The sequence below is a fragment of the Oryx dammah genome, unplaced genomic scaffold (assembly GCF_014754425.2).
Source record: "Oryx dammah isolate SB20612 unplaced genomic scaffold, SCBI_Odam_1.1 HiC_scaffold_12, whole genome shotgun sequence".
NCBI lineage: Eukaryota > Metazoa > Chordata > Mammalia > Artiodactyla > Bovidae > Oryx > Oryx dammah.
The window spans coordinates 52289223-52315752 of record NW_024070196.1 but is presented as its reverse complement, the minus strand read 5'-3'; the positions used below and the strand labels follow the sequence as shown (position 1 = coordinate 52315752).

At 37.3% G+C, this 26530-nt stretch overlaps 2 protein-coding genes across 17 annotated transcripts in view; one reads left to right on the top strand and one right to left on the bottom strand.

Moving 5' to 3' along the window:
• Positions 1-2138: 2138 nt before the first annotated feature.
• Positions 2139-18507, bottom strand: RSRC2 (arginine and serine rich coiled-coil 2). Of its 16 annotated transcripts, none has more exons than XR_005722936.1 (12): positions 18265-18399; positions 14136-14292; positions 13019-13062; positions 12138-12215; positions 10401-10613; positions 9728-9931; positions 8591-8713; positions 7783-7861; positions 6146-6225; positions 4608-4840; positions 4172-4261; positions 2139-3121 (listed from the first exon to the last, which is right to left on the bottom strand). XR_005722936.1 is itself a non-coding variant. In XM_040250694.1 (11 exons), exons 4-11 carry the CDS (start codon positions 12143-12145, stop codon positions 2942-2944), a joined length of 1131 nt encoding a protein of 376 aa, XP_040106628.1. In that variant the 5' UTR covers positions 12146-12215; positions 13019-13062; positions 14136-14292; positions 18265-18420; the 3' UTR covers positions 2139-2941. The 16 variants fall into 16 exon arrangements, 6 of the variants coding, with proteins under 6 accessions (XP_040106628.1, XP_040106629.1, XP_040106624.1 ...); XR_005722939.1 differs by having other exon boundaries at positions 4608-4837; XR_005722938.1 differs by having other exon boundaries at positions 10401-10591.
• A 2485-nt stretch (positions 18508-20992) lies between these two features.
• KNTC1 (kinetochore associated 1) overlaps positions 20993-26530 on the top strand; it is a 66267-nt gene continuing 60729 nt past the window's right edge. Inside the window, exons 1-3 of the mRNA XM_040250779.1 lie at positions 20993-21167; positions 24551-24671; positions 26135-26250. Coding sequence (XP_040106713.1) covers positions 21039-21167; positions 24551-24671; positions 26135-26250 — 366 coding nt within the window. The 5' untranslated portion in view covers positions 20993-21038. The remainder of the gene's footprint in view (positions 21168-24550; positions 24672-26134; positions 26251-26530) is intronic.

Below are 26530 nucleotides of genomic sequence, written 5' to 3'. Positions count from 1 at the left end.
AGGAGCCTGACAGGCTGCAGTCCTTAGGGTCACACAGACTGGAATGACTAAGCAGCAGCAGCAGCAGCAGAGGATATTTATAAGATAAAGTAACAGGTAACTGAAGGGTTGTATATGGGGAATGAGAAAAGAGTGAATTATTTGCCCAGGTTCTGACTTAAGAAACTGGCTGAATGATTGCTTGAAATTGAGAAAAATTGATGTTGACTATGTTTGGGAGTAAAGAGCAAGTTCCATTTTCACTATGTGGTACCCTGAGGCAATTTTATCCTAAGAGATAAGTAACTATTAATAAACTAGTGGAAGAAATTCTTGAAGCAGTGGTGTATTAGTATATTGAAGGTAGAATTTTAGGCCCCACTGGAGGCATGCATTAGTCAGGTATTTGGGACTAAACTCCAGAAAGAGGTCTTAACTATAAGATTAGCATTTGACTGGTTCAAATTTTTATGGAAAGTCAATACAAGGATGATAGGAGAATGAGTCTGCATAATGCAGAATGGAAGTCTGGGCCTGAGTCCTAGAGGGCTGGGATTGAGGATGAGACAACTGCAGAAATTGATGAATGGCCAATGGGAGAACTTGGAGAGGGCTCCAGAGAAATTAAGTACTTATTCTTAAAATCTTTTGGCCTATGAAACATAACTTGGAATGATAAATAACACAATTTGTTTCTACCTCCTACCAACCTACTACTTAAAATGGAATTTACATTAAAAAAAAAAACTGGGAGTTTTATTTCTAATTTAAGTCACAATCATCACCCAAATTGGAACCCTCATCTTTATAAATTTACTTACCCACCAAGCCAACCACATTTACATAATCAGATCTTGCCTCAAATAGTGTGCTCTTATCTTCCTGCCTGCCTAGCTACCATGTCTTTACAGAACCTACTGGACCATTTATGTTCCTGTTGCATACAAAAGTAAACCCAACATCCATCAGAAAGTAACAGGCTTTGAAAAAGAAAACAGAGTAGTAGCCGGGAAAAAGGGGAAACAAAGTTTAACCACATAAAAACTATGGAGTGTAACTTCCTATGAAGTCATTTCCAACTGAGCCAAGCAGTTAACTGTCCCTTGCCTCCAGGACTCCAGTAATTGTCTCCTAAAGTTTAATCACGCAAATTACAATAACCTATATGCCTCCCTCTAAATTTATTGTCCAGGGCAGTTGCCCCTGGCTGTATGTGGCTATTGTAGTCCAAGTCACTCAGTCATGTCCTACTCTTTGTGACCCAGTGGACTACAGCCCACCAGGCTCTGTCTATGGGATTTTCTGGGCAAGAATACTAGAGTGGGTTACCATTTCCTCCTCCAGGGAATCTTCCCGATCTAAGGATCAAACCCAGGTCTCCGGCATTGCGGGCAGGCTCTTTACCATTTGAGGTACAAGGGAAGCCCAAGGTGGGTTTTTCACCACTGGACCACCAGGGAAGCCCCTACTCTTAATGTAGCTAGTCCCAATTGGGTTAAAATACAAAATATCCACTGGATTTCAAAAATAAACATGAAAAGTATGTATTACCTATTCAATTATTTAGACATTATACTAAATGAATCAAAATCAGCTCCCTGTTTAAAACTGGCTACAAAAATTCTTAGAATGGACTGTTATTCATAATGTATGGCTAGCACATAAAATACCACAAAAAAAATACAGGCAGTTTAATGTGTGCTCTCCATAAACCCACATTGCATTACAAGCCCACAGACTTTAACAAAACTGATTTCACAAGGTACAGCTCAACAGCAAATGTGAATTTGGGATGACTTCCAAAATGAAAAACCATGGTGTTACTTTCCCCAGAAACTTAGTCACTTAAGAGGCATCTCTCCCTAGAAATACTGTGCTCTGGGAAAACTAAACATTTATCAGAATGCATTAAGTAGTCTTCCCTTGTTCTACTGGGCTGCTACATTGCGGAGATGTTTTTCAAAGGACTTTTCCAGGGAAAGCTAAAAATTATGAATTTAATAGAAGTAAATGAAGTACAAGTTCTGTAGTCCCCTCCTTCTGCAAATCTATGCCCTAAATTTATTCAATTTAGTGACAAAGTGGTTTTCTCTTTTAGCACTTTAGTCTACGCTAGAGAAGAATTCTAAATGGATAATGAGAAAGGGCATACAAAGAACTTGTTATAAGGCACTTTATTAAAATAAAAGTGCTTACATCCCTTTAATGTATTAATCTGTTTCCTGAATAACATATGGAATATTTAACAAATACTGTACACCAATTCTGTCCCTTATAATAGTAGGAAAACAGTATTATTTTAGTAAGTTTTTTCACTGCTCCCAACTTCCTTTTTACATTTTTGCTCACTATGGTATTGCCTATAGCATAGTTGTTCTTAAAAAAAGAAAAAAGAAAGGAATTTCCAGCCAGTGTCTTCTAACAGAAATTGCAAAACGCCATAGAAACCATAAAACAAATTCAAATAAGAATTCCAGGTAACTTAAATTAACACCAGTCTTGAGAAAACCAATTTTATTATCATTACCACCCAGCTTATTTGTGCTGGATTATGTACCAAATGGCCAGATCTTCTAAAGAACATCTACATAACATTTCTTTCATGTTTCAAGAGATGAAAATAACTGTACAAGGTTAAGTACAAAAGGTACACAAGACAGTGGACACCAAAAATTCATGTATGAGATATTTATCCCACCTGCAGCTTTTATATATTTGAAAAGTAGAATTCATGAACTAAAAAATATTGTCCTTCTATAGTCCTGTCAAGTTTAATGGAAGTGGGTTTAACCTGATTACAACACTAACACCAGTATCACTGATCTGATATTTACAAAAAAATCGTATTTTTCAATAAATTAAAGTCAATGCAACGCCCATGCAAGCTAGAATGCCAGCTGTTCGGTGATCAAGGACCTGGCATCAGAACCAGTCTGTAAGAGTCCCCAATATAGTGTGGTCTTCAAACTGTGTCCATTCCTCGCATCGATGAGGTGAACCCCAAACCCATTCCTCTCTGTGTGTGGGTTTGTGATCTTGCCATTTCATACTGAGCATCTAGATTTCTAAATACTTCTTCCTGCTGTTTCAGTGTCTTATAACTTTCTTCATCAACAGAGCTACATCCAGCTTCATCTTCACTCTAAGCAACAGATACAAAAATATACTATTAAGATGAATTCACCTAGACTAGAAAGTACTTCTCTCACTTAAAAGTCCTGGTGGATCATATTTTTGCAGTATATATTTGATCTCACTTAGTTTCAATTCATCGTTCAAGGCAATGTTCATTCTTGGTACTGGGATAGAAGATGTTAACAAAAATCAACTTCATTCATTGGGAATGAGAAAGAACATGTAGAACACGAAAAACTATGTGAATAAATGTCTGGAAGAAAAGTAAGTAGAAAATGGGGATCGAGTTTCATCTTTTCAATAAAAAACCAACTCCCTTACTAATGACCAATATTTAAACGTTTGTGGACATTATCAGGTTGCTGTACAAAGCCTAATACTGTATTTGTATATCCATACATTATTCAGCAAAAAACCACAACTTTCTACATCTCCTTTAATGGTCCACTGGTTGGGAAGCTGCCTTCCAACAGTGGACACAGGTTCCATCCCTTGTCAGGAAACTAAGACACCACATGCCATGGGGCAATTAAGTCCATAAAAAAGACCCTGCATGCCACAACTAAGACATGATGCAGCCAAAAATTATAATATTAAAAAAAAATCTTTCTTGAAAAAAATAAAGACGGTCTGATGACAGTTAAACCTTAACACTCTATCAACAAATATTTAATCAAATTTAACAATCTCTTGTCAGCCAGTGATAATTTACTGGTCTAGTGTGTTTTCATTTATGTTCTATTCTCAAAATTAACCTAGAAAATATAAATGAAAATGCACTAGATCTATAGCAAAGGGAACTATGCTTAATGTTATGTGGCAGCCTAATGGAAAGGGAAGGGGAGAATGAATACACGTGTATGTATGGCTGAGTTCCTTTGATGTTCATCTGAAACTATCACAACATTCTTAATCAACTATACTCCAATATAAAGTTAAAAAAAAAAAGCACTACAAAGTATCCAGAGATGGCATATCACTAAAATAATATTTGAGAACCAATGTTACCCTAAAGATATAAATTAACATGAGTTTTAATACAAAGTGTGTAACTCACCTTAATACCCATTAATTTCCTAAATTTGACATTTTGGTCCTTGTTTCCAAAATTCAATTTCTCCCATATTTCAGCAGACTGGGATTTGTCCTGTTAAGAAACAATAAACTTTTAGGATATGTAAAATTTAAATATCTTTTATTAGGATACTAAAATTTTCCATAATTCAGCCTAAGTAAAAAAACCATTTATGACATTCTATCAATGGAGTTGGTAATTGTCTTATATAAGACATATAAACTAAGGAACTCTTTCCCTTTAATAAATGTATGGGCATACCGGTTTTCTCTGAAAGTCTGAGTTAAACCATGCATTTTTTCCCCAGTATTAATAATAATAGTAGCAAGAAAGAGAAACCCAAACCAAATTATTCCAATCCAAATGAATTTTTCTAACCTAGAAATCAACAATAAAACAGGGGTATAAGAAAACTTACTCCTTCTTTCTTGCCTTGCCATAGCATTTTCCTTTTTTTCTCTTGTTCAGCAAATTTCATTGGATTCACAGCTGCTGGGTTGTAATAGCTAGGTACAGCTATTCCGGTCTCTGCCAAAGCTTTTGCCTGCAAGGCTGCCATCTGAGCTGCCATAGCTATCTGAGGAGTTACTTGTGTTCCTGACGCCAAGAGGGCAGCAACATTGAGAACAGAACCTCCAGTAGCGGCAGCTGCTGATGAGGAAGCAAGTATGGATTTTAATGAAAACAAGCATCTTAATTTATAGTAACATATTTATATGCGAGAGCTACTAAGGTGCAAAAAGGCAGAATATTTTCACCAAATATAAAAAAATGACTTGAGTGTTAAGCTTATAAAGCAATAACATTCTAGCAAACAATGTATTCATCAATAGACATTTCTGTATATAACTCTTTGTATGAACTAAAACTTCATTTTCTTCTCTGAGGATAAAGAGAATTCTGTAAACGTGAAAAAGGTGTACGATTTCAATGGAAATGAACTATGGTGACTATAGCTAAACTTTTAATAACTTTCATTTGTATGGTTCTTGATAGGTCACAATATGATTTCACTATATATCATTTGAAACTCATAAGAAACATTTAAAACTATTAAACAGGTTGTTGTTGTTTAGTTAAATTATATCTGACCCTTTGCGACCCCGTGGACTATAGCCTTCCAAGCTCCTCTGTTCATGGGGTTTTCCAGGCAAGAAGACTGGAGGGGGTTGCCATTTCCTTCTCCAGGGGATCTCCTCGATCCAGGGATCAAACCCACATTTCCTGCACTAGCAGGCGGATTCTTATCACTGAGCCACCTGGGAAACCCAAACAGGTTATTACACTCACTTAACAGATACCTGGCCCAAGTCTTATAAAGTATCAGGTCTGGTACTTTTACCTTCCAGATTACATTTCATACAAGCTCTCTTTGATCACCTCTAAAACATCCACAGGCAGTGCATTTGTGTCATATATAAAAACTTGGAATCCTTAAGCAGTGATGGCTAACATGCTACGTGAACAACAGTAGTCACTATTGTCAAAATTATCTACACTGACCAAATCAGAAATTCAGCACAAAAAAAGTTTTATGAGGTAGAAAATTACACTAAAAATAACATGTTCAGGACTTCCTGGTGTTACAGAGAATAGAAACCTGCCTGCCAATGCAGGGGAAATGGGTTCAATTTCTGGTCTAAGGAGATTCCACATGCCATGGAGCAACTAAAGCTCATGTACCACAACCAGTGAGCCTGTGTGCTGCCCCTAATAAAGACTGTGGACCTGGGGCATGTACTCTGTAACAAGAGAAGCCACCACAATGGAAAGCCTGAGCACCGCAACTAGAGAAAGCCTGTGCACAGCAACGAAAACCCAGAGCAACCAAAAATGGTAAGAAAAAAAAAAAAAAAAGCTAAACACACACACACACACCAAACAAAAATAACACATTTACAAGTCAGTAATGATTTTTTAAATGCCATACATCCAAAATAAAGAAGAAAGAGTTACCTGCAGCTATTTCCTGTTGTTTTTGTTTTTCAACCATTTCCTTTTCTCTCTGTTCTTGTAATTTCTTTGCCCTTTCCAACCTGTCAAAGACAATTTAATAAAAAACAACATAAAGCCAATATTTATCTCTGTATGTATACATGTGTAGGCACAAAACACTATATAGAATTTTAAATAAATTTAGTATTTTCCCCAAACTGACATCTGCATGTGAAAAAAAAAGCAATCATTCTTAAGATGGTATCACAGTCACAATCCAGTGGTATTTCAATACTGGTTTTAAACGTTTTTAAATTTACTGAATAGCCAACAATTCTAATTGCTTTTCTATACCGTTCCCGGAAAATGGTTAAAATGGTTAAGAGATAAAAATTATTCAGTCTTCATCAGTGCTGGTTACACGAAAAGGATAAAATTTAACCTTGTAAATTTGAAACACTGAAAAAATATATCTGAGTAAATTTTAGGGTATGTTCAATAATTTACAGAATTACCTATAAGCTTCTTAAGTGAGGCTGATTGGGGTAAGGCCAATCAAAACATGCAGATGATATTTATATTTAAACAGACATTATTGGTCTCTAAATTAATGGAAATTAAAAAGGCAAAAATAAAATTTCTAAAACGGCAAGGCAAACCCTACCTATAATCTAATAAAACAGGGAAAAAACTATTAGAAAATTATTTTTAGGAGATGAAGAAATTAGTAAAGGAATTAGAAACATGAAACACAAACTCATCCCCAAGCAAAATAAAAACATTCTGGTTCACACTAAATTCACTAATGAATACAAAATGTGCTGTCATGTCAGCGCCTGCTATATTACAAATCTTAAGTAATGTTATCTTCATAGTAAGTTCCTGAAAGAGAAACCCCTTTTCTTCTCTGAAGACTCCTTGATTTACCAATTATAAGTTAAACACTGCCCCCTCCCTCCTTTTAACATGGTATAAAGAGGCAAGGATTGGGTAAAAGTTTTTTGGGGGAGGGGAGCAGTGGGCACGATGGGTAAAATACAGTGGTAGAAAACTGGCATTCCCTTTAACAATTGACGAAATTTACATAAAAGGAATACAGCAATCTTGCACACATAAAAGAAAGGCATGTAGTAAAGCCTTGAACTTGTCCTTGGAAACAAAAGTTTCTGATTAGAATTAATGTTAAAATGTAGATTTATAAATACTTAAAAATATTTCAAACGCAGTTTTAAAATTCTGTTATTTAAAAACAAAAAAGGAACAAAAAAAGGTCTACATACTGTAGTTTAATGACAAACGATCACCCTTCAAATTTCAAGGTAGCCAAAGGATAATTTGGTATTCTGAAATTAGAGCGTTTCATGTATTGTCATCTGAAAATCACTCAGGAGACTAAGTCACTTTTAGAGGCTAGTCACAGACTCAACTTTAATAAAATAAAAAAATAAAACAAAAAAATTCATGATCAAAGTTAATGGACTATTCTTCATAAAATCAGTTCAGATCTTGTGGAAAATTATTTCCTAACTCCGTTGATTTTAGTTTCAGGAAGAAAGTGATTGACAACTTTTTGTTTGCATATTTTAAATGGCCATTGCAGGTTTGGAATCAACACCATTCACGAAGGTGAATGGAATGAGGAAGGGGTGAGCTCACACCTTTGCTGCTGCTGTTCAGCTGGAGTTTCTGCCAGGCTGGGTTCGCAGGGCAGCAGCCCATCAGGTTACATTGAGATAACTGTATTTTTGTAATGAAAAAAAAAAATACAAACTCAATTTCATAGAGAAAAAAAATCAAAATCAAAAGATTTTAGTTTTCAGAATATGGGAAAACCTGCAAACAAGGGCTTGTATTTTACTTTACTTCTTGCCTCTATCAGGTAGTTCAGTCAATGGTTTTGCAGATTTAGTTAGATAGCCCTGTTGTTGTGTAGTCCCACAGTCACCCATCTTTGAAACATTAGAAAATTTAAAAATACAGTGATCTTTCTATGATACTAGCAGTAAAAATTTTAAGATCAAATAAAGTGGTTTATTATTTGCCACCTTCAAAATAAGAAAATTACTGACAGAATTCTACTTATTGTTTCAGAGACTGTTTTCTTAGGAACAAAGAAAGTAATGACAAAGCAGTTTTAGAGACAAAATGAACAGAGTTCTTAGATCAGATTTAGGATTTTTAAAAACGTTTCTAATTGCAAACTGAAAATATTTATAAGTCTAGATTGGAGAAAAATGAATAAATTAATCATGGAAGAGAAAAAGAGCAACTGCTGCAAAGTACCTTTTCCAGAATTAACAAACCACTTACATAGCTCTGTATCACAAAGGTGCCACAAGTAGTCATGGCTACATTTAGTTGTTTGAATTCTTCTCTGACTGAAAGCATTCATTTGCCCTACACAACTGAGTATCCATTTCAAGATGAAAAGGAGAAAAAAAATGCATCAAACAAAAATATACACACCTCCGAGCTAAAGCTTCTTGTGCATCCATTGCTGTGTTTCTGCCTCTAAAGGGAGGTGGACTAGGAGTTCGGCTTAAACTTCTGCTAAATCTTCTTGGTTTTTCAATTCTCTTCTTCCTATCTCTTTAATAAGTCATATTTTACATGTCAGTATGGCCAAGTAATACTTTACTGAGTCAAATCATGGTTACATAGTTCAAACTGTGTAAGACTAGTTTTCCATAAATTCACTGTAAGCACTCCTTTTTCAGATGACATTTAGGTTGTTTCCAATTTCTTGCTATTATGCCCAATGTGGCAAAAGTTAAAAGACATGTACATTAGTAATTTTACACTTGTGTAGGTCAATATATGTGCTTCCCTGGTGGCTCTGCAGTCAAGAATCAGCCTGCCAATGTAGGAGACACAGGTTTGAACCCTGGGTCAGGAAGATCCCCTGGAGAAGGAAACAGCCACCCCCTCCAGTATTCTTGCTTGCAAAATCCCATGGACAGATCTTGGCAGGCTGTAGTCCATGAGGTAGCAAAACAGTGGGACACAACTTAGCCACTCAACAACAAGGTCAGTATGTAGAATAAATTTCTAGTAGTAGAATCAATAGGTTAACTGATTAATAAGTGTAAGTGCACTTATACCCATATTTCAGCCTTTTATAGGCTGTTTGACTTAAGGAGCAATAAATTAGCAAAGAAGCTTCCCCACTAACTTTATACCAGTACCTGTGAATATAGATATACTATACTATTAGTCCATGGGATCGCAGAGAGTCAAATACAACTGAGTGGCCTAACTGAACACTATTAATAACTGCTTTGTAGAGAATAAAACTATTCTTTGAATACTGATAATGAAATGATCTTCATTGAATTTCCAGTTTCAACAAATTAAAGCCTCCTTCCAATCAAGACAAGTTTGAACTAATAAGCTCATCTTCTGAATATCTGAGAAAATAAACCAGTATGGTGGATTGAGCCCATGTACTGACTTTGCTTTCAGATACATCTGGGACCAGGTCCTAGCTTTACCATTTAAGAACAGTATGATACTGAACTTCTTGGGCAAGTTACTTAACCTCAGTAAGCCTCACCTATCAGACCCTGTTCCTATCTGAGTTTATTCAAGATGAAGAGTACCTACCGACTTCTACTCCTTGTCCTACTTCTGCTTCTACTCCTGTGCCTGTGTCTTGATCTTGAACGGGAACGAGATCGGATCCGACGTTTTCTTTCCCTGCTTCTGGATCGTGATTTCTTCCTCTCTCTGCTTCTGGATCTTGACTTCTTCCTATCTCTACTCCTGGATCTTGACTTCTTCCGCTCTCTGCTTCTACTACGATGACGCCTGAAATTAAAGCACACGAATTTTCAGTTATTTAAGAGTTCTGTGTTCAATTATAAACATTATGAATTATCTGCAGCATATGCAGCCAATACTCTTGTGTTGTATAACTGAAGTTTTTTAATGAAAGGAGTTACACAAAAAATAGAGCTTTGTTCTTATTTGATGATGCTTCCTAGAGAATAACGTGATAATGTAAAAAATGGAATGTTTCCTACCCCAATTTAAGATTTAGTTTAATAGTTAGCAGCAAACAAATCCTATACCAGCAATGTAAGAGGACCGTTATATGGGCAAACTATATGTAGTTTTCAGCAATTATTTTTTTTTTCACTGTAAAAGACAGATAAATCAAAAAGTTAAAGATTCCAAATTTTCTAACCAAGATTTTGTTGTGTTGCTCTGTTAATGTAAACCTTTTATGTAACTTAGAAGTTCTATAGAAGGCATTAATTTAGGAAAAACTACTTACCTTTCACGAGACCTAGACCTTGAGTGACTTCTGCCTCTTGATGATTTTCTTTCTTTGCGTTTGTGTCTATCCTCACCATTTTCAGATGAATTTAGCCGCTCTCTTCCTTTATCAGAAGAATGTTCTTTGTCATTATGTTCCTCAGACTTGTGTCTCTTAGACGACTTATCTTTGGATTCATGTCTTCTTGCCTGTTTTAAGAAGAAGTTGGTTCTTTCAGGAAAATAGTGCAACAAAGAGAGTTAGTATGGGTATCAGAAGCAAAAATGTTGTGATGCAACATTAGTAACCTTAGGAGTGTGTGGCAAATTTTAAAAAAAGATCTAGTTTCACATCACCCAAATGTTGCAAATATATACTACTAATTTTACTTTTTCCTTATACACCCCCAAATGCAGTTTTTACCCCCAAATATTTTCAATATCACAATTAAAACAATGACTTTCAATGTTAAGATAATATCAACCATTATTTCAGAAAAACAGAAATCCCTCTTATTTCTTTTATCTAAAAGGGAAGTACACATGTATCAAAATTTTTTCAAATTTTCAACAAACCTTTTAGAGAAATAGACCATATATATATATAAACACAACAACTTCTAAATCCAGAGTACATAAGTTAACAATAATGAAGATAAGGACACAGAAATGCAGCAGAAAATGCATTTCCAATTAGGTAGTTAAGTAAAATTAATCTAAGTATTAATATTTTCTGCAATTTCAAACTACTTTACGCAGAGTTAAGTGTCCTTTTTATATAGCTATATTGCCACATCCTTTCTTAAAGACGGCTCTTGATTTTTCTCCCAATGTCTACACTGTGAAGCAATCACTTTTCATCTTGCAATATCCCAACAGGCTTGGAGTTCTATTACATTTCATGTACCTAGGGTAGAAAATGGCAACCATATCTTTTAATTTTTATGAAATCAAACTAGGTATAACACAATTAATCCCTATACCATTATATAATACATACTTCCCCCATATTCTGAAGAATTATAAAAACTGAGGCTTTTTCTTTCAGAACATATGCATTCAGAGACTGAGCTAAATCAATTGTATGATCAAGTCTCTACCCTACACTCATTGAATTACAAAGTGCTAAACGTTAGATTCCCCCACATTAGGATTTATTAGATCCATCCTATAGCCAAAGGTTACAATCCTGGACATTTCAGAATCACAATTTTAAAGCTAGAAGGAAATCCTCTAATTCCCCTTACTTTATATACGACTAAGACCTGAAGTCACAAAGCTACTTATTAGGAGAGTTGAAACCAGACCCCGTATTTGATGCCCAGACTACGAGGGGACAGTTAGCTCATAGGTTCCAAACTAGACCTTAGCATATTTCCAAGATTAACTTTTCTTAAAAACAAAAAACTCAGTCAAACATTCTGGAACATGCATGATGATACATCTGAAAAGGGTCATAGTATGTAACTCATTATTTTGCAGAAAAATAAGAGACCTGGAGACACAGCTAAAGTTTAGTTTCAATGCCAGTTCTCTGTATGAGCTTATAAAACATTATTTTCTTGATTTTGCCATATGGCGGCAAAGTGGAAAAGCTTTAAGTGGTTAAGCTTGCAAAAGTTTTAAGAGTTTATTTTAAACCAGTTTTCCAAACATAACATTACTATTATTTTTAAAAAGAAAAAAACCATTTAAAACCCTTAACTGATTTAAGATATACTTAAGGGAAATAGGAGTTTGAATGACTAATAGTTACCTTATCATGAAGTAGGCTTATTATTTTGCTATCTGAGTCTGCAGCGTCTTCAGTTCAGTCTCTTCGCGCATTAGCACGCTGAGTATGATTTATTATAGAAATGTTATCATGTGAGCTAAACAAAATAGTCATTTTCACAAAAACTCTCCTAAATTAAAGATGTAACAGAGCTTCCATTAGGGGAAGAGGTGAAGTCCCTGCCCGCGCTTGCTTGCGGAGCCCCTTGCCCAGCCCCCACGAGACTCTCCTCCCTTCTGGCTTCCACTCCTGCTCCTCCTCTGCCGGCTCGCTCCTGTCTCCTCAGGTGGGCAGGTTATCTCTTCTGCAACACAGCTGCTGTCCTTATCCTCAAGTTTGGCTGCCACTGCCACCTTTCCAGCTGTCCCTCACTGACGCTTTTATTTCAAATTTCAGTATTACTATTAGGGAACTAGTTTACTAGTGAAAAGGACTCTTGTTACCTTCCACAAAGAAAGAGTAGCCCACAGATATCGAAGAGTACTGCTACTTAAGAATGATTGCTATTTAAAAATCCTGAGCAGTCGTAAGGCATAAGGAGACTCGGGACTTCAGATTAATGGAAGCTCTGTGCAACAGGCCTAAAAAACCAATTATATTCTTCACATGAAATTTTTATGGTGAATATTTTCACAACATAACATATTAATAGTTTCTGAATGAACTTTTCATATAAACAACTATCTTCTTGAAAAAAAAAAAAAATGATGAATCCAAATCATGCTTATTTTATAACTCAATTAAACCTTTTAAATTTCAAGTTTTGGTACTTACCTTGACAATATCATATATTCACACAAACATTTCTACCAAATACTTTACAAGTATTTTAAAGTGCCTATTCACTACAAAGTGTTAATTACCTCTTTGCTTCTGCTCCGGCTCCTGTGTTTTCTTCCTTCATTATCTGTAAACACACAAAAATTCACTATAAATAAACATATAAAGACATCTCAAACATAAATTCCAAAACTCACACAAAGAATGTTTCTGTCCACTTGCCTAACTAAAGAATTTATTAAATATTTAATAGTCAAGTAAAGCCTCTAAAGCCTATTTTTTATGGCAGGGGTGGGATTATCCTGTCATATATTTGAAACAAATCAAGCAATCTGAGTAAACCAGAATATAATCAAGTAAGTAAGCAAAAGAAGTTCCACAAAAAGTCCATGTTCTATGACACATGAATTTAGTGGCCACAGATTCTTAGTATTTTACAAAACATTCTGTCCAATCCATCTTGTTTCCTATTACACAGCAAACTTATAAAGAAGTCAAAAGGATGTTACAATTCAGAAAAGTTCCTTTAAAAAGCATTTGTGATGATACTGCACAGTTTCCAATATATAGATAAAAGTCACACTTAAACCATTTTGCAGATGATTATCTGTGGGTACAAAAGATAAATAACTAGGCCCCGGGTCTTAAAACTTTAATTAAACTCATTTCTATTTTACTTCTCGTTTAAGTACCTCATTAAGTATTGATTCATTAGCAATACAGCATGCTTTCTTATGCCACATCAGTCTAGTTTTTAAAAAAAGAAGTTAAAGAGCATTTCAAAACACAACTCTTGCTTTCAGAAATAATCTAACCTTAAGTTAAAAAGAAAATCAAGGTTAAAAATGTTCTTGTAAAGTGGGTCAAATATGTTAAATTCAGAATACACCACTGCCAGACTGCATCTTTCAAAATATTGTTTTGCCTGTGTTAAAAGGACAAAATTTAAACCTCTAGGGCTAATATTACTGTGACACAAGTTTAATCATACAGTTTGAAAAATTATGAAACTTCTGTATGTATTAGGACATTTGTAGTCCTCATAATTGAAAAATTCTCCATCAAATTACCAATGCACTTTTTCACTATTCATTTCTCAATTCGAAGAACACATATTAACTGTATCAGTAAACTAATCTTTTACATTTCCACATGGATTATAAAAATGCTGGTAGTGGTATCATTTCTAGCGATTCTTACCTGACTTTCGTTTTCTTTCTCTTGACCTTGACCGTGATCTTGAATAATGATGTTTTGAGGCTCTAGGAGAAACAGATACATCGGACTGCTCTTTTTTCTTATCTGTATCTGGGGATGTTTTTTCTGGGGCTAGTCCATCTCGTTCTGTGTCACTAGCCTACAAGTTCAAAGAAAAATCTGTAAATTCTTAATTGCTTTTAAAATGTTTTCAATTTCTTAAAAGAGAGAGGAGGAAAGACACTTATCCTTGGGTTTTACACAATTAAAAAAAGAAAATCAAGTAATCAGAACAGCTGATTTCCAAGTGGCTAAATATGCTTTGTACTTGGTAAGTCAGTCTGAGTAAACTGAAACGACTAACCCAATACCAAACAGACGTATGTAACTAGATGGATTTTTTTAAATCATTGTTTTACATCTTTCAAAACAACGAGGAAGAGGAAAATAAGTGTCCAAGTATTTCCAATAAATACTTAAGCAGAGAAGAGAGTCCATTTTAGATCTCTGAATTCATTTAGTTGCCTTTACTACATGAAAGTGAAAGTGAAGTTGCTCAGTCACGTCTGACTCTTTGTGACCCCATGGACTGTAGCCTACAAGGCTCCTCCATCCATGGGATTTTCCAGGCAAGAATACTGGAGTGGGTTGCCATTTTCTTCTCCAGGAGATGTTCCCGCCCCAGGGATTGAACCCCGGCTCTCCCACATTGTAGGCAGACGCTTTACCATCTGAGCCACGAGGGAAGTTCAAGTTACTACATGGGCATAACTTATAAAGGCATTTTAAATGAGCTGTGAAAGGTTAAAAAGTCTGAGGACTGTGAAATCTTAAAAAGCAGAATGCTTCTAGAATATTATACAAGAAAAAACCCCCAGATAATTAACTTACCTATCTGAGAACCCAATCTTAATTTCATTAACCCTCTTTAATGAAAGCCCCTTGGCAGAGTGCTTCTCCAAGTCTGCCTCTCCTCACATATGGAAAAATTGTTTCTGCTTTAAAGCATTTTATAAGTTACACAATATAAACCTTAAAAATGGAAAGGAACAGTCAAGTGTACACTCACTCTGAGAGACCTGATTTACCCGAGAGAGATAGTTAAATCCTTCATTTAACTATCAGCTCTTTGTTTCCCAGTTTACAAAAAGGAACTTTTTTTTTTAAAGGAAACTTTCTGTGCCTTGATCATGACATAGTACTCAGCACAGAAATAAACCAATAAATGAAAAAACTAATTCCAATAATTAGTTTTCCACTAAAAAATGCATTTCTGTAAGAATTTGATTTAAGTAAGTCATAGGAGAAACTAGAACCTTAATGTTCTCGAGTCAGATTCTGATAAAAGGCACAGAAAACGGCTTCAGTATATGTGGAAGGTGGTGACCCATCTGACCAAAGAGGGAATATGAAAGAGTCAATATGCTAATATGCCTGAGGAGCTAATTACTTACGGCATAAATTGGCAAAGTATGGCCCCTAAAAATGACTTTTACATTTTTAAAAGGATTGTTAAAACAAGCAAGCAAGTAATGTGACAAGAGACAGTATGCTGTATGTGGTCCACAATGCCTAAAACATTTACCAACCTGCTTTTTACAGAAACAAATTTGGATTGGATAAATGGTGAATTACTATACATTTTCAGCAGAAGGAATAATCATATAATAATGAACTTCTTCTCTTAGGAAAATTAGTCCAGAAAACAAACACCAAGTAAACTGAATGGACAGTAATTTAACAAGTGAAGTTTGAGAGGCTGCATTATTTCACTGACTTTTTTCTGAGGATCAAAAATGCACCCAACTCACTCAATGCTGGACACTTCAGGAATAAACTAATAAATTTAAAGGGAGGGATTTACAGACTGGGTTAGGATGAAAGACATTATGTGTTAAGCGTGTAACAATATTACCAAAAAACAAGTGGAAGCACATAACTACTGGGGAGGCTCATTCGAGCATACTTGCTTCTTTGTGTGGGTCCTATCTGGAGTCAGAATACTTTTGTGCAGAAAGGCTCTCATCCCTTAGAATTAGACTCAACTTTCATTCCACAGATGGGATTCAGCAATATGAGCTGACTCACCACAGAAGGTACTCTATCTGCTGTCTACTGTTAATATATGATACTCTTATCACACAACAAAAGAGGATTCTGATTTTCACACTAACACTGATTATTTTCTTTTATTCTTGTCCTCCTCACTATTCTTAAGGATTGTTTCTAACAGGTTTATGATGTGTGATGTGTTGGTCAAGTTACACTGAATATAAAATAAAGCAACAGCAAAAACTTCAAGCACTGCTATCTCTTCTCTCAGTGCATGCCACTTTTCTGTCCAACTGAGACAGCATACCTGAAACCACTGGCACGTCTCATTCACTTCTACAGACATCATGACTAGTTAAAAATCTTTCCATGGAAATGCCAGCATCTAGCCCAGGTCTTAAGTTTTCAGTCAATGGTTTATTTAACTACATGCTTAACATTAAGGAAGTCCGGCAATAGGGAAGCCAAATGTCCTTGACCTAAAGGAAGGCACTTTGTAATACGGGGTAATAACACATCAGCCATTTTCATTTGTAAAATATATACTACAAGATGCCAACAAAAACCAACGTATCACTAAACAGATGAATAATAGGTGGCCACTTAGACCACTCTAAGCTTTTATGTCCTTTAGGATATTTTACAGTAGTTAAGATCTCAATTTAGTAAGTACCTGTATGTAAATCTTAAATACTAACTGCAAAAATGCCCTTCACTCTAGCGTTTGCTCTATTAGAAAAACATCATGGTTTCTTAAAATGACGCTCAAGACACAATATACCAATGTTTTCGCAGTGCAAAGAGAAGTACATTGGACTTAATACTAGGCTACATCTCCAGGGGATGGTGTCTTTCTATCAAACAAGGCACAGAAGAAACAAATGTTTTTTAAATATCTGAGTTCAGGTAAAACAATATTCTTCCAAGTCACTATTTAAACAAAAGAAAACACTAAATCGATTATCTGCACAAATACCAAATAGCCTGCCGACTGTTTGAAACTGGTTCTAAATCAGTTACCAAAAAACCCAGTTCTAAATCAAATCGATTAGGGAAGGGGTGACAGGGAGGGGCAGATTAATGATTTCTAATGCCAGATAAGAGTACTCCAATGATTAGGCTGAGTAAAGTACCAGTTTTTCAATATATATAATGATCCTGTTTATTTTCGAAAGCGAGAAAACAACTTTTTAATCAGTGGAAAAGGATGCAAAATGTTTGCAATTTTCTTTTAACCGGGTAAAGTAAAACGAAATATTCCCACAATAATGCGATCCATCTGGATTGGGTATCATATCCAAAGTAGTCTTATTGTACACAAGAGGTAATTGAAAATTTCTAATTTTCATTTAAAATTAAACGGGCCAATGAAGGACTCAAATTTAAAATAACAACGGCAATGATAGGGCTTGATTGTTTCTCAAACACTTCAAAACGGAGCATCATCAGTCCGAATTCGTAGTTTCAAAGTCTTCTCCTAATTAAATCGAATTTCTACTCCCTTCCAGAAACTCGTTCCCTAGATGCTTACTAAGGAATAAACTAAGGTTTACGCAGACGCAACACTAATTGAAATTTTGCGATCAGAATTGTCTCATTGAGCGTAGGCAAAATGATCGCTCCTAGACTGCTCTCTTTTCGCCTTCTGTCCCTTACAGGCACCGCCTTTCTGACCCAATACTTTTCAGAGACGACCCCTGATCCTTTTTCTCTCTTCCCCAGCCCGCTCCCACTGCGAACATAAATGCCCAAGCCTTAACGAAATTCAGCATAACCCACCAACTAGTGTGTAAGCTAAACTGCAGTCAGTCTTGTGAGCCAAAAGAACAAAAAACTGGGAAAGAGACAGGAAAGTTCTGGAAAAAAAAAAAAAGACACTCCCTGCTGCTCCCCACCCCCAACAACAGCGCCTTATTTCCCCCTCCCTACAGCAGCCAGCCATGATGGCGGGCGCAGAAGAAGGCCAAGGCGCCATTTTGTCCACACATAAGCGCGGACAACAGCCCTGGAAGCCGCTCATCCCTTTTTTGGAGAGTAACAGGAAACTACCCATGATTTTAAACTCAAATTTGGCACCCACCGCCATAGTCCAGAGTCTTGGCCGCAACGGCGGCGCCTCCACTTGCCACTTTTCACAGTACTGGCCGCTTCGACGCTTCGCCACAGACTGAATCGCTCGCGCAAGAGACCCGGATGGCACAAAGGGGAAAAGGCACGGCGCACAGCACAGCTTGCTGGGAGGAAAAGGGGTGGGGATGAGTTTCTGTAGCAACGAGGTTAGACGGTGATTGGTTGTTCTTTTGAAGGAGCGGGTAAGGCGGGGGAGAGGGCGGGGCCAAGGACTTACCACAGAAGGCTCTGCATGGATTTCAGAACCGGCGGAATTTAGGGTGGGGCGACTTCCTATTTCGCTTCTAGAGCAATCTTGGCCTCCCCTGGTCGCCGTAGAAGGGGTTGAGCTTGGTTTTCTCCCGCCAATTTAAACCTGTGGCAAAGACCCAAAAGACTTTAGGAGCGGTTGTGGGAGCGTGGATGCGGGGGAGATAAATTTGGGTGTTCTTTAATTTCTTCAATTGCAGGTGAGGAGGGGGAGCCATGCTACTATAGGAGCTGGGGGATGGGGTGGTTTTAGGTCGAAAGAGAAACCTCAGCTCAGTTTGGGGTGTTTTCCTCTTAGGACGCCTTCGGGAGGTGGGTTGGAGTTGTTTCTTGCTGGCCCGTGTCTAACTTAGAGCACTTAAGCAAGGAGGCCTATTTGAAACTTTCATTTCGTTTAATTCGTTTATGTGTTCACTCAACACCCAGAGTAATCTCAAACTTAATCACATCACAGGCCTACTTAGTATTTCCACCCTAGCACTGAGGATGAAAGCCAGTCTTGTAATCAGGGATTCATTGGTTCCACCTGTTGGTTTAGCCCCCGAAATATCCCATTCTTCATATGGCCCTTCAGCAGCTCCAAACTCATTCCACCCTCTGCATCTTTGATTTTCGGCCTGCATCTTTGTGTCCCCTGAGCCTTGCATAGTGGCCTTGTCTTGTTATTCGGATCTCAGCTTGTCATCTCTTTCCCCTCCCAGATTTTTTTATGCGCCACCCCCCATTCACCTGAGCATTATTTGTAGTTGTGCGTTTACTTATTTTTTTCACAGGGAAGCAGTATAACAGTTAATAACTGGCATGAATTGAATCTTGTCTAGCGACATCGTTAACTCATTTTAGGTGTCCATGGCCCTTTATTTAGTCCCTGATTCATGCTTCTCAGCTGTAAGATGGATTACTGTCTTGCCTACTCAATACGGCATTTATTTTTGTCTGTCTTTCCTATGGGATTTGAATTTCATAATGACAAAGACCTTTTCTGTCTTCTTCACAGATGTATTCCCAGCTCCCAGAACAGTGCCTGACACATAGTAGGCATTCAGTAAATGTTTGTCAAACGAGTGTGACATACCTGGGAGGCCGATAATATTTCTCTGTTCTTACAGATGTGGGACTCTGAAACTCATAGAAGTGTTTACTTCAGCCTGTCTTAATCTCCTCCCAATTCCCGCCCAAACACAGCCACTAAAATTATTGTCTATTCTAATGTGCCTTGTCTTCGTGCCCTTGCTTACACTCCTAGTAAGAGCTCTTCCAATATTTAAAAAGCTCCTGTAACGTTAAATACTAGCTCAAATGTTACCTTCTTCCACCAATACAGTAGTGGATTAGCTGCACTTAAAAGTGAGTGCTTGCCATGAAACCAAGCATTGTTTTGTGAACGTTGAAACTGGCAGTGACCTTTCTGGCTATGTACAACTGTATTCCTATTGTATAGAAGAGAATTGAGGAACAGAAAGGTTAAATTACTTGCTTGACCACAACAGATTAATAAATGTAAAAGAGCCCCAAGTCAAAAATCATTTCTTTCCTGTACTGTTACTGTCAAAGATTTTAAAAAATATCTCTGAGCAGTTTTCAAAACAACTGTAACTATTTGGTTATTTTCCCCTCCAGTCTTGATCCAAGCATTGCTTTTCATTTTCGTATTCTACGCCCTGGAGACCCAGTGAAATGAGTTATTTAAGTCCTTGCTGATGAAATAGTTAAGTGACTCCTAAGGTTACCAACACACTCTTTGGTCCAGTCAGAAGCCTAATCTGTTTTTTTCCACCTCTCCTTAACATTTTCATTTATGGTGTAACAATCTTGGAAACGTGAATGGACATGGTTTTTTAAGTTCGTCTGGAACCATAACCAAGGTATCCCAGACGATATGCATTTGGAAACTTCACTGTTTTTTGCTATTCTGGTTAAAGATTTTTTTCAAATGAAAGCTTGTTATAATTTCACCTAGATCTTCCTGGTGGCTCAGATGGTAAAGTGTCTGCCTGCAATGTGGGAGACCCGGGTTCGATTCCTGGGTCGGGAAGACCCCCTGGAGAAGGAAATGGCAATCCACTCCAGCACTCTCGCCTGGAAAATCCCATGGACGGAGGAGCCTGATAGGCTACAGTCCATGCGGTCGCAAAGAGTCGGACACGACTGAGCAACTTCATATACAAAATACTAGAAACTCTAGGACACGTTGGTAAGATCGAAATTGCCCGTGTCCCTAAACCAGTATGTTCTTCTCTAGTGATAATCGTAGTTCTAGTTCCATTTATCTTATTGATCCAAAGTGTCTAGTGACATAACACAGAGAAGTCTCTGTTTATTGGTGTATATATGTATACATATATATATATGTTTTTAATAAAGCCTTTTTATTTCCCAAGGAGCTGGAGTCTATGCAACAATGTAATTTAGTCTGATTTTACAGTTGTCATAGGAAAGGCAGTGATTCCTGACCAGGAAAACAATCTCAGAAACATGTGGAATGATATTGAGCTGCTAACAAATGATGATACAGGAAGTGGGTACCTAAGTGTTGGTTCAGGAAAAGAACACGGAACCGCTTTATATCAAGTAGATTTACTAGCAAAGATCTCCTCTGAAAAGGTAATGGTTATGTCACTGTTTTCATTCACAAAGTTTTTACTGTGTTTAGTAAGACTGGTAGCCACATGGTAGTTGTTTTATAAATGAGTATAGTCCTTTCACAGGCATGCAACATTTAGTGTCAGATTACTGGAAATTTCCATCTGAATTCCCTATGCATCATTTTAAGGTCAATACTCCAAACCTAAACTTTTCATAGCTCCTCTTGGCATTTTAGAAACACAGATGTATGCAAAAATGATACAAAGAATATCTACCACCAGCTTAGGAAGTAAAACATTACCTAGAACTGAAGCAAGCCCCTGGGCTCCCTCCCTGATCCCAAGCTCTTCTCATACTCCTACCACTGAGGTTGAGATTGTCCTATCCTTTCCATGAACTTCTCTCTGTATTTTAACTTTGTTTTTTTAATAACTACTCCACCATTCTCACACCAGGCTTGAAACCTTATTTTCTGCCATCTATGGAAAGTATTGCTATTTGATTTTTGTTCTCAGTAATTTGCTTTTGATAAAATTTTGGTGATCATGGCAAACAAGTTTCTTTTAGAGAGAGTACAAATGATCTTCTGTCACAGTATTATAGCCCAGGATTCCTCTACTTCTCATAGTACATTAATGTAATATTTTAATTAGCTGATTAAGGAAAAAAGTTTTAAAAGAAGGAAAGACCAGATAAGATTTGTAGTTTTTAGAGCTAGAAAGGGAGAGCCTGAGTCTCTGGGAACATTGTTCATCAAAGGTCTCAAAATGTAGGCTTTTGACTTTTGACACTAGCAGATAAAGATTTTCAAAAAATTATTCTTTACGCAACTTGTGTCCTGTTGTCAGCCTCTACTGCTTTATGGCATTTGTAAATCATGGAATTTATAAATATTATGAATAATACAAATAAATTTTAGTCCTTGGTATTTATTTGTAAAAGGCAAGAGTGTAAAGAATACTGTAGGTTCTATAATGAGAAAATGGTGTTTCTTTTTTATTATTATTACCAGCAGCCTTAAAAGATGAAAGTGGCCCAGGCCCCTCTTGATCTCTGAGGGCTACTGTTGAAAAAGAATAGTATGTATGGAGGTTTGAATTCAGTTAAGAACTGAAATTTCATCAGTTGTTAGCTTGGGGCATTACTTGTAGCAAATACTGTGTTGGCAACCCATGCTTGCATTTGGTAACTCTTTTTAGGATTTTTCCTTAGACAGGTCATAGCAGTAAAAAATACCTAGCTGTGCAAGTCAGTGTGTGCTAAATACCAAATGAATGGTACAGACAGTACATGTAGTAGGAGTTCAGAGAATGGAGAGCTCACTGCGGGTTGGGACAATCTAAGGAGCATTTCATAAACTAGCACCTGACTTGGGCCTTCAGAAGAAGGGGAATGAAAGCACAACTTAACCAAAATATGTGGAATGCAGCAAAATCAGTGCTTAGAGGGAAACTGCATGCATATATTTGGAGAAGTCAATGGCACCCCACTCCAGTACTCCTGCCTGGAAAATCGTATGGACGGAGAAGCCTGGAAGGCTGCAGTCCATGGGGTCGCTGAGGGTCGGACACGACTGAGCGACTTCACTTTCACGCCTTGGAGAAGGAAATGGCAACCCACTCCAGTGTTCTTGCCTGGAGAATCCCAGGGACGGGGGAGCCTGGTGGGCTGCTGTCTATGGGGTCACATGGAGTCGGACACAACTGAAGTGACTTAGCGGCAGCAGCATGCATATATTAGAAAAGAAGAAAAACCTAAAGTCAATAATCTTAAGTTTCCAGTTAGGAAACTAGAAAAAATGGACTTTCCTTGTGGTCCAGTGGTTAAGACTTTACGCTCCCAATGCAGCAGGCACAGGTTTGATCTCTGGTTGAGGAATTAAAATCCCGTTGCACGGTGCGGCCAAAAAAAGAGTCTCAAGGTTAAGAGCAATCCAGGCAGAGAAAACAGCCTGGGTTAGATCCCTGGGAGGTGTAGCACAGTTTCTTCTTTGGTGTAACTTTTCACTGTTAAGAGTGTAAGAAGGATCAGAATGTAGTTTTCAAGAATTACACCTGCAGAAGGTGGCCACTGAAACAGATATAATATGAGCCAATTTATCAAGCATATGCTATAGACTAGGTTCCCTTGTAAGCCCTGTGCTGTTGTTCAGTGGCTCAGTTGTCTCCGACACTTTGCAACCCCATGGACTGTAGCACGCCAGGCTTCCCTGTCCTTCACTATCTCCCCGAGTTTGCTCAAACTTGTATCCGTTGAGTCAATGATGCCATCCAACCATTTCATCCTGTCACCCGCTTCTCTCCTTGATCTTTCCCAGCATCAGGATCTAAGCCCTTTATATGAATTAATTCATGACTCTGCAAACCAGCCAGTATTGTAGGCATTATTATTATTGTTTCTGGTTTACTAGAGAGTTAGTTGAGGCATTTGCTTGAGATGACTCAGCTAGTAAGTGACAGCATTCTCAACCACTGAGCTGTCCAGCTGCTTCGAGGTACATATGTGTGGGAAGCTCTAATCAACAGAAGCTGCAAACTGGAGACTCGTATTTGGCTTGCAGTGTTTTTTAAAATGTTGACTGAGCTGCCAATATTTAAAATGTAGAATATTTCACACAAAGATGCAGATTTTCTTGGCAAGTTGGACGCTGTGGCCATGCCAGGGTCACCTTTCCATGGGGCTTTCATTTCACTGACTCTAGTTTCTGTAGGGCCTTGTGTCCTTCATTTCACAGTACACCACAGCCCCCCTCCCTGTTGTAGCCCAGACACTGAGACTTTATGCCAGTATTGGTTCATTCATTTGTGTTAAGACCTGCTGGTTTCTCCAAGCATAAGGTCGACCCTTAGGAAACAAAGGCTTGTACTTGGTAATCCTTTGCCCTCTGCTACGGCAGACAGAGGAGCCTGGCGTGCTGCGGCCCACAGGATTGCAAAGACTTGGACATGACTTTGAGACTGAGCAACAATAGCAGAAGCAACCCTGGACTATATCCCTGTTTTGGGTACTGATGGGATTCAAGATGTATCATAGAAAGAAAAGCTTGGGACTTCCCTGATGGTCCAGTGGCTAAGACTCCACATTCCCAATGCAGGGTTCAATCCCTGGTCAGGGAACTAAATCCTATATGCTGCAACTCAGAGTTCACATGCCACAACTAAAGACCCTGCATGCCACAAAAAGATCTAGGATCCTGTGTGCCACAACTAAGACACAATGTAGCCAAATAAATAAACATTAAAAAAGAAATGCTTGACTAAGAAGTTATATGGGCTCAAGAAAAGAGGCCTGTCTAGTGAAGTTTTAAACTTGGGTTCTTAGGACTATGATGACATTATTGATAACTGTTGTTAAACATATATAAATATGCTTTATTTTAGTCCTACTTTTCCCTCTTCCAGGCCTCATTAAATCCAAAAATACAAGCATGCAGCTTAAGTGATGGGTTTATTATTATAGCAGACCAGTCAGTGATACTGTTGGACAGTATTTGTAGATCTCTTCAGTTACATCTTACATTTGGTAAGTTTAACGTAATGCCGTAAACAAATTGGAAGTCAACTATATCTTGCTACCAATTTCTACAGCATTGCCTTTTCTTTATTATTTATAAGACTTGAAATTAAACTGATTTTAAGAAATGAATCTTGAGTACAAGATGGAAAGGATACTGAGATGATCCTTTCTGTCAATAAGTCTAGGGAAAAGCATACTAGGAGAGACAGTTGATTTGCATGGTTTTTGCATTAGTAGAAAACTGGTCTTCCTTGGTGGCTCAGCGGTAAAGAATCCACCTGTAATGCAGGAGACACAGGTTTGATCCCTGGGTCAGGAAGATCCCCTGGAGAAGGGCATGGTAACCCATTCCAGTATTGTCTGGAGAATCCCATGGACAGAGGAGCCTGGTGCACCACAGTCCATGAGGTCGCAGAGTCAGACACGACTGAAGCGACTTGGGACACATGCATGTTCAAGTTCCTGGATCTTGTGCATAATTTCAATACCATCAAGAGATAGTTGAATACTTCTAGCACTATAAATGTTTAAAAAGTGCTTATGAATGAATTCCTATTGGATTAAAGAGCTTTAAGTATGTATATGCAAATAGGGACTTAAGAGTAAACTAAGGGACAAACAAGTCAGAGGTTTTGTTGGAAAATAGGTGAAAATATTGTGAAACTTTTTCTGAAATTCTGAGAGAAATTGAAGTGTTTGTGTGAGAACAGCTGAAAATTAATGACTTATTTTAAAACAAAACTTAGCTGAAAAGGAATTAGAAGGTATGCACGTGAGAACAAAATCTTGATCTCAATATGGGAAAACCTATATTTTGTATAATCTTGGCATATCTGCCCTGATGGGGCCACAAGATTCAGTTTCACCAATGGAAAGTGAGACCCTGTCTACATATAGTACTCTGTGTACAGATATTGCTAGTGAATAATTTTAGTTATAAACAATTTACATTCTACTGCCTTTTGTCTTAGTCTTCCCCTTGCAGTCTTCACTTCCCCCTGGCCTTCTTGCTGTTGTGCAGACAATAACTTTCTCACCTCCTTCAAATTTTTGTTCAGATCTGACAAAGGGAGCTGTCCTGAGCACTCCAATTAATACCACATGGCTCTTCCGAGCTCTGTTTGCCTCCTCTGTATCACCTTTGTTTGTGTCATATAATTAGATTGTTATGCTGACTGTTTATCATCTATTTCTGCCTTAGCATTTGAGTTCCATGAAGATGGGACTCTTGGTAATATTCTCAGATGTATACAGAAGGCCTTGAACAATGCTTAGCCTATCAGTGCTCAGCAAATATTTATTGGCTAAGAGTCAGTAGCATTCCTTTTGATATTAATCACTACTTTCCTGAAATATTTAAAAGAAGCTTCTTAAATAGTTGACTTTTAATAACAAAATTTGCAATTCTTCCTATTGAAAATAAACATTTTTGGAGGAAGCTTGGCATAACTTTGATTTGAAATTTTCAGATACTGAAGTGGATGTAGTTGGCCTGTGTCAAGAAGGAAAGTTTCTTTTGGTTGGGGAGAGAAGCGGCAACCTACATCTTATTCATGTAACATCAAAGCTAACATTACTCACCAATGTAAGACCTTGTTACCTTGTTATGTTTTTCATCTCCATTATCTAAATTCTAAACTATCTCTTAGCTAAAAACTCTAGCAAAGCATTGCTTGATTTGTGTTTTAAATTAAAAGAATAATGCTTCTTAACGTTGAATTTAAGAATCATAGCTTAGAAACTGAAAAAAATGCACAACCTAAAAGTTGAGAATTATGTTTTATTGGGTGGACTTTCTGAGAACTTCAAGCCCAGGGGGCAGTCTTTCAAGGTAGCTCTGAGGGACTGTCTGAAAAAGTAAGGGA